This window comes from Gavialis gangeticus, unplaced genomic scaffold (genome assembly GCF_001723915.1).
Source record: "Gavialis gangeticus isolate Ggan-Ray unplaced genomic scaffold, GavGan_comp1, whole genome shotgun sequence".
NCBI classification, from domain to species: domain Eukaryota; kingdom Metazoa; phylum Chordata; order Crocodylia; family Gavialidae; genus Gavialis; species Gavialis gangeticus.
In genome coordinates, this window is record NW_017729001.1 from 21,335,109 (window position 1) to 21,347,294 (window position 12,186).

The 12,186-nt window shown below is 47.4% G+C and overlaps 1 protein-coding gene across 1 annotated transcript in view; it reads right to left on the reverse strand.

The window, feature by feature from the left end:
- Nucleotides 1–2,643: 2,643 nt before the first annotated feature.
- Nucleotides 2,644–12,186, reverse strand: part of NOC4L (nucleolar complex associated 4 homolog) — an 11,165-nt gene continuing 1,622 nt past the window's right edge. Inside the window, exons 3-14 of the mRNA XM_019507031.1 lie at nt 10,553–10,660; nt 10,153–10,302; nt 9,415–9,514; nt 8,675–8,709; nt 8,538–8,588; nt 7,859–7,970; nt 6,851–6,911; nt 5,789–5,899; nt 5,335–5,498; nt 4,318–4,400; nt 3,958–4,071; nt 2,644–3,374 (exon numbers count right to left, since the gene is read on the reverse strand). Coding sequence (XP_019362576.1) covers nt 3,258–3,374; nt 3,958–4,071; nt 4,318–4,400; nt 5,335–5,498; nt 5,789–5,899; nt 6,851–6,911; nt 7,859–7,970; nt 8,538–8,588; nt 8,675–8,709; nt 9,415–9,514; nt 10,153–10,302; nt 10,553–10,660 — 1,206 coding nt within the window. The 3' untranslated portion in view covers nt 2,644–3,257. The remainder of the gene's footprint in view (nt 3,375–3,957; nt 4,072–4,317; nt 4,401–5,334; nt 5,499–5,788; nt 5,900–6,850; nt 6,912–7,858; nt 7,971–8,537; nt 8,589–8,674; nt 8,710–9,414; nt 9,515–10,152; nt 10,303–10,552; nt 10,661–12,186) is intronic.

Genomic DNA, 12,186 nt, shown 5'->3' on the forward strand with positions numbered 1-12,186 from the left:
TCCTTTTCCAAACCACTTTTTGAAGGGAAAAGGCATGAAATGGCCCATGTGACAGTCCACGTGGAGGCCATAGAGAGCTTAGCAGTGCCTCAGCCTCCAGGTACTGCTGAACCCCTCTACCCACCCAGTGTGGTGAGCGGGCATCCAGAGAAGTCGAATTCACAAGGCTCACACAGGAAGCCAGTGCCCTAGTGGGGACGTCTCACCAAATCCAAATGAAGAAGAAAAGACCCGACCTCACATGGCCTACACTCCTCTGGAAAGATCTTGATGAGGCATTTTCATCCCTCAAAAGACCTGATGTCCCTTTGCAAGATGGCAAAACCTGTTATCGGCTGATATCCAAGCCTGGTCACCTTGGGTCAGCTCCTGTTCCATCATTTAGGCATCTGGATGGCATCTAAAGGTAAAGCCGCCCTGCCTGCAAACGCTACGTCTGTCTACCTTAGTCTTAAAAGGGAGAATGATCTATCCTTCTTTTGTGGCAATGGATCACACCAAGTACCACATGGACCCTGAACTGGGGGAAAAGGATCTGGCTTCTTATCTATACACACAAGTTTTACCATGCTAACTATGTATTCTTTGTGTCCCCAAAGAACCCAGAAAAGCCCCAGCTCATGAGCCAGGATTGCATTGTGCTGGGCTCTGTACAAACACAGAGCCAACGTTACAGTATGGACACACAGTTCAAAGGGAATAAAAGATAGGAAAGACTAACCTATACTACATAAGCCTCCTTCAGACCCAGAACAGGACCTGAAATAGTTATACTGGTACTAACTCTGAAATGTTCTCCACTAAACTGCTGAGGCAGGAAAATGCCTGGAGGTCTCTAACAGCTATAAGTTTTATTATAAATTGATGAGTAGAAAACTTGTTAGGAATGTGGATAACATTCATTTTTCTTGCACCCTCCAGTGTTTTGAGCCACAGAGGTCATATTAGAAACTTTCATAAATAATGGTTGTCCTTTAATATATTCTCACACTAGATTTCCTGATATCTGCCATCACCTCCTGCTTCTCTAGTTACCACTGAAGATATTACTCCCAACTAATAAAGACTCTCCTGTTTAATACTGTGATCGATCAGAGGAAGGCATGATTAGGCTCTGCAATTAAATTTAAATGGCTGCACGGCATTCATCTTCGTGTGCAGATTAATGAGAATGTCAAGACAAAGTCAGGATAGGAAGGGATTGGGAGTCCTGAGAAAAGTGTTCAGTCTCTACAGAAAGCCCCATGGTTTTAAAACTGATCCACAACACCTTGTGGCAAAGAGGAAGGAAACACAGTTCAGGGCCCAGATGTGGGTCTACAAGCCTGTTAGCACAGCACCCGAGCAGCTCAGAAGCTTTATTGTTACAACCTCCCAATGAGGTAGAAAAGTACATTTTAAAGGTCAAAAACTGAGGTTGGGAGGGGATCTTGAACCCAAGCCTGCAAAATCAAAGGCTACCACTGACACACTGCCCCACCCTGCGCACCGAAAGTCAGCAAGAAAAAGCCAAGCAGACTGGACCGGAGAATGGGAGTATAACCTGCCTTTACAGAGTGAAAACGGGGGTCTTCTAAGGGGGCCTAAGAACACTGTATTTCAATAGGACCTGGAGGTGGAGCTCCCCAAACACCCTCAGCAAATACTTCGGGAGATTATCTGAAGCTATAACAGCAGAACTGCTGGAGGGCAAACAAGCCCAGAACACAGGTCCAGCTCTGCCCTCCGAGAGCTCAGCACCACTCCCGCAGCTGCGCACAGAAGTCGTCCGTTTAATCCATGCACATGGCCCCCGGTATTTACTACTTCACACGTGACCCTCCAAATGCCTGGAGACCAAACCAGATGCCCTTAAGCCGCAAACCACCAGGCTGCCTTCTTCTCTTGAACTTCTTGCACTGTCCTCCCACCCCAGCCCAAAATGAGCTCTCCTAGACTTTACCATCCATTTCTTATGGCAGAAATACTCATCCAGTTTCTTATCCTTTATAAGGTGGAGCTAAAATTAACAGAAAATGAGCAGCTCATTTAAGATACAACTGCCTTGTGGACACAAACAATGCAATCAGTGAAACTGCTTGCTACTCTTTAGCTGGATGTGGGACTCACCGTCTTCCAAAGCACAAGCCGAAAGCCGATGGAAACTTCTGCCTCTCTTCTGGCAATGCCCAAGCCTGCTCTTTACCAAACCATCCTACAGCATTCAAAACTAGCTACATCCAACTGCAAAAACAATGTTATTTCAACAGTGAGAGGAACACAGCTATTCCTGCAGTGGCCACATTTCTGGATCCACACCATTTATAAATGGTTATAAATGGCACTATGTTTAACCAACTTCAAGCCATTCTGGAAAGTCAATCAGAGCAGAGAGCTGCCAGAGAATGACTGCTTCCCACTGCTCTTCAACTGGGCATTTAGCTCTGAGCAATCACAAAGATTATACTCATTTTCAAAGCACGTGACATTTAGTCAGTCATGGTTTTCTGCTAAAACAATACTGCACTGAGCAACACAGGTGCATGCAAGAATTTGGTCCAATTAACACTGACAGCATGTAATAGAGCAAGTTTCTTGATGTGCCTTGTTAACTGCTGCTCTTGACAAATCTCCTTTTAACCTCTGAATATAAGAGCCAACACAGTGAGTGGAAATGTTTATTATTTCTTTGATTAGGCTGGTTCCTGCCTAGGTAAGGTTGTAAAACAGATGGAGACTTTAACATCACCTACAAGACTTTGGAAGACTTTGAGATCACCAGACAATTCTCAAGTGAACTGTGATCCTTCAAGGCAGGATCTAGGCTTAAAATCTGGAAAGAAACCCTTCTACCTGCCCTCCTCCTTATGTGCTAGGTAAAAGGCTGTATTCCCACCAGATCTATGTAAATCAACCCCGGCACTGACTGCATCCAGTAGCAGACACTTCAGAGAAAGGAACAAGAGCACAGACCACGAATCTTGAGTCACAGAATCATTTGCCCATAAAAAAAGTGTTTACTAACTCCAGGCTGGGGTGGCGATAAAACGCAAAAGCCAGTCAGTGTGAAAAACTGCGCCTGTTTGCAAACAAGGAGTAAGAGTCCATTCAGAGCTGCTGACAAAGGCCACCAAAGTAAGTACCACCCCTCGTTGGGTAGTCCAGCCATTACCTGGAATTATTTTAAAGCCCAAAACTCCAGAAAGTCCACATGAACAAGCAGAGCTGGGCAGCCATAGAGGCCTGTTTGCTACCGACCAGCCAGGGAACATGCAACATCAGTCCAGCGCAAAATACTCTGCAAATATGTCATTCTTTTTGCCAAACAGCCCTCTCACTTGTTCGAACTCCAGAGGCACGTCGGTGGTGTTTTTCATTACTTCTCTATCAAAAAGCTGCAAAAGAAGAGATCATATCAGGTGCTGGCATCTGTAAAAACCTGCTGTGAAATTTTTTCTGCCAACACCAATTCCCCACACACCTGGACCAGGAAAGAGAGGGGTTGGGGTGGATTTTCTAGGCCTTTGCTTTATTTTGTGTACATGAGACTTGGAGGCTGCCTGGAAGCAGGTGTTGGTTGGAGAGAACTGTACCTCTCATCCTGCAGCCCAGAGAGCAAGGCGGTACCATGTTAGATGGGGAAGGTCCCAAGCAAGACAAAATTCATCCCAGCACAAAGACCCCAGGCATCATTTAGCCCCTAACATGGGGCCAATGTGGTACTCAAAGCTTTGAGCAGGACACCTGCACTTGGCACCGCAAAGCAGCAGCAGAAAGATGCTTCAATATGAGAGCAGGGGTGGGATTTCTCTAGGACAAACTAGAACCAGCAAACTTTACAAGCCAACTTGTAAATCCACTGGCACAGTCCTGCAGCCCCACCACACTCCTGCTGGCAGATCAGTCTGTTAGACCCACCAGGAAAGGATCACCCTGGTTCCTGTATTATTCACAGACACATGCACAGAGCAAACCTACCTCATAAGTAGACAGCTTCAAGAGCCCCGATATGTCATCCTCCATATCTGACAGTGACTGATTCACAATGGTGGCTGCTTTGGCCACATCAGGGTAATAATGGTTCTGAAGAGCCTGAAACATCAAGAAAAAGACACAGAGGATGACACCAATTCAGTCCTCTTCTGTCCTTGCACAGGTCAGATACTGGCCAGAAAGTTGCCTCATTTCAAAGGGCGCTACCCATACTTACATGCCTTAAAGTGGTGTTTCCCAGCGTGAAGTCACACAACAGAAGGAACAAGGGGGACAGGAGTGCACAGCACACGGCTAGTGGGAAGGGTTGTGTCCTGGACCACTCAGGCTAGAGGTAAGACTCACCCGCAGCTCCCAGAGGGAGCTCTCCAGAGCTCTGCTTTCAGATGGCTCTTCTTCCTCCATGACGTACGGATCTTCCAACAGATCTGAGACAGAGGAACAGGAACATCTATAATGCACAACTAACACATCTCCCCACAAGATGATACCCAAGCCCTCAAGGTAGAGAGAAAGGAAGCAACCGAAAAGCTCAGGAATGCCTACCCAACCTGCTGGGGCTGACACCTGTGATTTAAGGGGATGCCTGCCTAGGTGCAACCGGCAGACCTCCCAGTGCCTTGTCCCAAATGTTCAAAATGAAATAACTAAGTCCAGAAGGTGGCTGGCAGGGAAACAGAGGTGAGAAGCCAGGATGACTCAGGGTGAAGATGGGAGTCACGTGCTGTTCTGTCCTGTCACTCACATGAGTCGATGCTGTCATCAGCCTGTCCCCAGTTTAAACAACAAGGACACCAGTAGTGACAAGCACTGGCTTAGGGAATGTCTGTTCTCGCAGACTCAACAGTTCAGTCTGAGACAGGGACCTGATGACCGAGCTGCCCCATCAGCCTGTGGCACCTACACTAATCTGCCCTTTTTAAAATAAACATTCAGGTCCTCAAGTGGCAGCAAAGCACAAGGCCTTGGGATGCATGGGCACCACTCTACGCCTGCTGCAGATCACAGGCCCTTTTGCACCAGACTGAGTAGTCACTATGTAGGTCACTATGGCAGCTGCTAGCCATGGGCCATGCAGGAAGCCACATATAGGGCTTCCTGGCTTCAAGGCAGAGTAGCAAATACTCTGAAAGAGGTGCCAGGGGCACTTTGCACTTAAGCAGAAAGGCTAAGAGGCAGATGGCCACAGGAAGCCTGAGGAAAGCCTGAGTGGGGTACAGTCCTGGTGACAAGGGACAGACGGACTGTGAAGGCCCAGGGAGCAGAACGGAGCTGGGATTTCCCCTTTCCCAGCTGACAGACCAACCCACCTGCATATGCTCTGTAAAAGCCTGCAGGCCCCCTGCCCATGCTCCCAATTACCTTCAGGCCCGCTGGGTCTGTGCACAAGAACCTTGCAAGCTGGGTGCCTCCGGAAAAGATTGCAGATGAAGGGAATGACCATGAGCAGGGCCTCGGGGGGAGCGGTGAGGGCCAGCCGAGAGAGGCGCTTTATAAACGCCGCCACCAGATATGCGGGTAAATGCCTATTGAAAGTGAGGCAAGGAAAAACACACATGAAGTTCATCCAGGCTACGAAAACTTCCAGATTGGTATGGGTATGAGAAAGAGCATCTCAAACTCTTCATGCAAAATGGTTGGGGAAGACTAAACAGCGCCCTCAAGTCCAGTCTCCTCCATAACTAGGAATCTGACTCTTGAGCCTTGCAAGATATAGCCAGTTGGCCCTCAGAGGGGACTGGTCAAAAGCAGACCCGGGATAGACAGAAAAGCAAGGGAGAAAGGAATGGGCATATATCCTATGCTAGGTACTTACGACGAAGACAAAAATAAATCCATCAAACGGAAAAACCTGGCACGGTACTTCACGTGGTAGATGGAGGGGTCCAAGAGGCTGTACAGCTTTTTGTAAAAGTCAGGGTATTCCCTATATGAAAAAGAAAAGGAAAGAAGCGTAAATAAGGGAGTTTATTTGACTTTTATTATGGCCTTGCTCAGACCAGGCCCCTAATCTAGAAACTGGCTCATGGAGGTCCTTTCAAGTGAGCTACCAGAGATGGAAGTTCCTCTCTGCAGCTCAGCTTTTAACAAGAAAAAAGTTAAATTTTGTATGCTTGGAAGGTCTGGATCCCAGTTTTTGGACCAGAGCTTTCACTGCCTGATATCCGTGGTGATGGCACCTACTGACAGCAACAATACAGAATCAGGCCCCTGATCCACTGAATGGGCACAGAAGTGACAGACAGAAGACAAGTTTCTCACCCTTGAAAGCCTACCTGGGCCATTTCCTAGAGGGGCAATTCTGAGGATCAGGAAGGCAATTACATTTTCACATCTCATCAATCCCTGGCCACGCTGCAAGCATTGCCAACAGGGCAGCCAGTTGTGATAGGGGAGCTTGTTGTGGTAGAGACACCTCTTGACTAATAACTGGACGGTGCATGGCGTGGTCACCAAAACACAGATTTAGGGAAAAGAAAATGTCTGCAGCAGATGATCCTCCTTCACCAGCCATGAAGAAAGGGACCTAAAACTTTACGACAAAACTATTGCCAATATTCTGTGGCAACAGCCTGAGATAAACTGGGGCATTCGTGGAAAATTAAACTAAGTTTTCAGAAGTTTAGCACCTGAGATCTGAGCCAGATGACATGACGGGCTCCATCCCCGACAAAACACCACAAATTAGGGCTGATTAGCAACAGCTCAACATCCCACATGCTGGGCATCTAGTGAGGGCATTTTAGAGCACAAAGAACTGGAGATCGTACTTCCATCCCTTCTATTTACACAAGCGTGCGAAAAGGAGAAACCTCAGGCAAAACATCACCCAAACAAAATCCCTTCCTTTAAAGAAGACAACATTCTTTCTACTTACAGGTTATGCTGATGAATCAGAACGAATAACCCATTTAAGGCTAGAAGACTGATCGCGCCACCTGTAAGAAAGCAAAGCAGATATAAAAATGCGGCAAAAGCTGACACTTGTCACTAATTTCTGTAGCAAGGTTTTTGGTTGTAGCCGTGTTGGTCTAAAGACATTGGAACAAAGTTCTTTGCAAGCTTTCAGGCACAAGTATCCTTCTTCAGGCATTCAGAAACTGCTGTTCTGGAGATCTCAGAACAACAACAGAGTCTCCCTATGCCATTTCTATAGCAAAACATTAAGGAAAGAGCATGACAGTCAAAACACTTAAAGCTAAACAGCTTCCCAAGATAAGAAAACAGTGACAACTGGCTGTAAAATTCCAAAGGACGGCGATCCAACTAAATTTCCAAAGGCTCACAGATCACTTACGACCCTGCTGTTATTAAAAAAACAAAACTTCAGCCATAGTTAGAAGAACAGGCCCAAGTAGGGCACAGGGCTGAAAGAGGCGTGTACATGCTGCCCTAGTGCCCCAGGAAGGGCATCAGAAGTCCAGTGAAGCTCCTCAGAAGTAGCACCTCCATAGGGAAGTGTTGTATCTCGAGTCCGAACACAGCACAGCTGTGAGTCTGCACTGTTTTGCGGTAGCGTGGGCTGAATGGGGTTGATTTAAGACAGCATTACAGCCTGTCTTTTTCTAAACTTTGTCCTTAAAGGCAAAGGCAAGGAATTAAAGCTGGGCTCATACAACAAAGCCATTTCTTGGGAGAACAATAACAAGCACAGAGAAATATATCTGGTTTACTCCTCCTGCCCTTACCCTCCAGGGTCCTGAGAACTGCCCCAACCCCCTTCCAGCCAAAGGCAATCGCACTTCTGATTTGCCACGTGGATCCCTCCTTCAGTCGCTTCCCACAGAGGCGGGACACAACCAGCACACATCTACCCTGCTCAGGCTTTAGCCCTACAGTCCTTTGTCATTCTCCAAGGTGCACAGGATCCAGCATCTCTACCCACCTATGTCATAGGCTGCTGTCAGGAAGTCTATCATGAGGGTGGGTTCATTCATGTGAGGCAGGATGGAGTCATGCAGAATCATAAGAACCTTTTTGTACAAACTGCTGGGTAGCTGTGAGGGAGGAAACATGACATTCAAACCATGGGGGCTGGGAGGAATCCAAAGGACAGCAACTGCATAAAGAGCTGCGGCGGCCAGGGGACAATATCAGGAAGCACTGGACAGATCTGGCCTGGCTTAGAAACAATGGGCCTGATCTTGCAAGTTACTCCAGAAGACTGACCAGAACCTCCCTGAAATCTATGGGGCTCCATGCCCAAATCTGTGGGGCTCTGCACAGGGCTCCAGGCTCAGAGCAACTCCTGGTATTCAGAGCTGGCTACTATGCATTAGGGGGGAAAAGGGAAAGACATAAACTAGAGTGTGCCAAGGGAGCATTAAGAGAAATAAATACATAGGTCAAATATCAGGACAGTGCAAGGTACAATGTCACAGTGGTGACTTCCACCAGCATTTAATCCCAGAGCACAGGCAACAGTGAATTTGCCTGCTTCTATCTACTGTCTTCAGAGCATCCACTCCAGGGTTAAGTTGTACAGAGGGTGTGTAAAGATTTCCAAGCCTGAACTGCGGCAGATGAAAAAATAACAGGAGACAGCAAATGAATTCACCACTCACCTTGTATTTCAGGAAGACCAGCCACATCCTCTCAAAGGCCCGCTTGTGCTCCTTAAAACAAGCATAAGCAAACCATAAGCTCAGAGAACTGACAAGGACAAGGTACAACTCTGCCTACCCCCCAAACAACAGGTTACCTTGAGCTTTGACACCTTCCATTCCTCCAGGTGATCTGTTTAAAGATAAAAGCAAAACAAGTTTAAGGTTAATTTGAAAAGGCAAGTAATGAAGAAACCCCCCACAGCTGTTCCCTTTGAAATAGCTGCATGCTGATGATCACAGTCGGCCACTGCCAACGGAGTGATTTTAAGTTCCATTTCAGTCAAAATCTAAATGGGGCTGCGTGAGGCAAGGTGTTTCCAGGCAAGCTCAAGCAGAGTAATTAAACAGCAACGGACTTTCTCCTGCTGCTGTGGTTTGCTCTAATATAGAGAGAAAATAAATTTAGCTTCCGAGTTATTCAGATGCTACGGTTTGTTAAAGCCATCTGAGTTAAGAAGCCGTGGATGAAAAGGGAAGATAACATGCCAACTGAATGGACCAAAACCAGCCACATACCAGTCTGGAGCTGATAATTTTGAACCACACTGATACATCTAAATCCTGTATGACATTTCTTATTCCAGCTCACACACCATCCATCAGACTTTTACTTTCCCCACAAGCAGCTAAAAATGATGGCTCTGAGAGGCAGTGCAGGGCAGAAAAGTGGAGGGCTCTCAAAAGCATATAAAAAGAACTGCATCCCCTAATTCAAAGCATGGAGAAAGACAAGTATCAGAAAATACTAACAGAAGTCAATACTCTGATGTGCAGGGTAAAAATCTGAGTATGCTTTCTCTCTTATATGCAAAACATCCCAGTAATAGCAACTAACCTTGCTTCACCATAAAACTGACAAGCTCAGTCTTTCTGCTCGGCATGCTAATGGATGAAATGAGGGAAAATACATTTTGCTGGTACACAGGCAGTGGAATCTAGGAAGGGAAAGAAAAGGATGCACAGAGGTTAGTTATACAAAGGATCCCAGGGCACATTCATTCACTTTATGTGCACTGATAGGATTTACCTTGACATATATTAAAGCAAAGACCTGGAGTTAATACCAGGCACAGACCAGCACTGGCAGGGTCTTAATTAACACTCCCACACTCGAGTTTTACACTCTATATAGTCTCACCTCTGATTCTGCAAATCAAAAACCCTGCTGATGACATCAGAGAAAGCAAACTAACTATGTTCATCCATTAGAGGCAACAGAATCAAAAGCTTTCCTCTGCCCTGACCAAATGTAAAGGTCAGGGTAAAGCAGAAACCAGAACCTCATCAATGAGCTTCTGTAAAGCTAACCAAAGAGCCCCCCTTTGGCCAGTCCTAGCTAATCCTGAGGGCAGCTCTCTGCAAAACTGGGTCAGACAAATAAAAGAGCGGCTGTGTCTCAGCATATGGAAGCTAGCACACCCATCTGCCTGTTTTAGATCCTAGCACTCAGATAGCTCCACGGTGCAGCAGAGGAGCCTTCCCAGGTACAGGTGGTGACACCCACACTGCCTGCTAGTGGTGGTTTCCACAGTGAGGGTCTCCCAGGCCCACCATGGCCGCAATACCCCATTACCTCCTTAGTCTTCTGCATGACTTGCCCAATATTTTCAGTCACTGCCTTCATCACGAAGTAACGGACATCGTCATATTCCAGATATTCCTGGAAGCGCGAGATGAGGAGCGAGGAATCCTCTTCGCAGGGAATTAAGCTCTCCACCACTACCTAGCAAAGGGGGTTAATTAAAAAGAAAAAAAAGCAGCAAGTCAGCATCTAATGCACACTAGTAGCCCTGGAGAGATATTTGGTTGGCTGGAACCTAATTTAGACCTCTGGCATTTCACCAAACACAAGGAAGTTGGTGTCCAAGCTTTCTGCTTCAGAGTCTGAGCATGAACGCAGGCTCCCTCTGTCTGGGCTTTGCACGTGACAATGTGTCTTACAGTGGCAACAGCTCCCAAGCCACAAAACTTACTTTTAAAAGCTCACGAGGAAAAATGAAACTGCCTTTCCACTCTGCTTTGACCAGTGGGTGCTCCCCTTCCACCTCCACGAACTTCATCAGGGTGCAGAGCGACATTTTCTTTCAAGGAGACAAAAGGAAGGTTTTCAGGAACACAGTAAATGCTTCAGAGCCGCTCATCCTACTTGGATTCGGTCCCTTTAACATGGGGGCAGGTATGCTGGCTACAGACAACCATGCAAGAGGTGCTGTCTTGGGGAGGGGGCTCACAGGGTAGGAAGGATAAAAGAACTAGTACATCAGGCAACACAGGCAGTATTAAGAGGACACCCTATTGCTTGCCAGTCTCACCCTGAAGACCGCAACTCCAGCAGACCCATCTACCATGGACGCACACCTTGCTGTGGTTATTTGACCCCAGCAGTCTTTCCTGCCCAGAGTAGGCGGTTGGACCCAATGATCTCACGAGGTCCCTTCCAGCCCTAAACTTCTGTGAATCACAGTCAGACACTGGTAGAAGATGAATGAGGACGTTCATCTTGTGAGACACAAATGGCACCTTCCCTTTCCTGCGCTCCTTTGTGGCAGTTCAGCCAGATTCATCAAGAGATTCTTAGGAGGAAAGGGGCATCAGGAGTGAGGGGCATGGGCTCTGAATCACAACTTCCTTAACCTCATGTGCTGGGAGCTCAGAAGTGAGAGGAAAAAACCCTGGTCCTACCCAACTCGCTCTCCCTGTCAGCAGCCACTCTGACCCCGTGCAACAGGAGACCGGGCAAGATGGACCTATGGTCTGACTCGTTCCACGGCAACCAGAGAAGTGGGTTTTCTGGAAAATCTTGAATTGGAAAATTTTCCACAAAATTTTCCAATGCCCCAAATACAGTGTGATCTGATTTAGCATGTTTATTTGACTTATATGTAGTAAACAAAACTAAAAAAGTACCCTCGTGTTAATTTTATGTCCCAACAGCCAAGTATTTAATGTCCCAATAGCCAAACAAGTTTCATAGTTTCTAGGGTCGGAAGGGACCTGAGCAGATCATCAAGTCTGACTCCCTGCCATGGCAGGAAAAAGTACTGGGGTCAAACAACCCCGGCAAGGTGTTCATCTAACCTCCTCTTAAACACCCCCAAGGTAGGAGCCAGCACCACTTCGCTTGGAAGCTGGTTGCAGATCCTAGCCACCCTGACAGTGAAGTAGCACCTCCTGACATCTAACCTAAATCTACCCTCTGCCAGCTTGTGACCGTTACTCCTGGTCACTCCTGGTCGTGCTCAGGGGAACAGGGACTCCCCCAGTGCCTGCTGGTCCCCTCTGACTAGTTTGTAACATGCCACTAGATCCCCCTCGGCCTTCTCTTGTGGAGGCTGAACAGGTTCAGGTCCCGTAGCCTCTCCTTGTAGGGCCTGCCCTGCTGCCCCCGATCATGTGAGTGGCCTCTTCTGGACCCTCTCCATGTTGTCCACATCCCTCCTGAAGTGCGGCGCCCAGAACTGGACGCAGTACTCCAGCTGCGGCCTGACCAGTGCCGCACAGAGGGGGAGGATCACCTCCCTGGACCTGCTCAAGATGCATGTGTGGATGCACGACAAGGTGCGGTTGGCCTTCCTGACTGCATCCCCACACTGCCGGCCCATGTTCA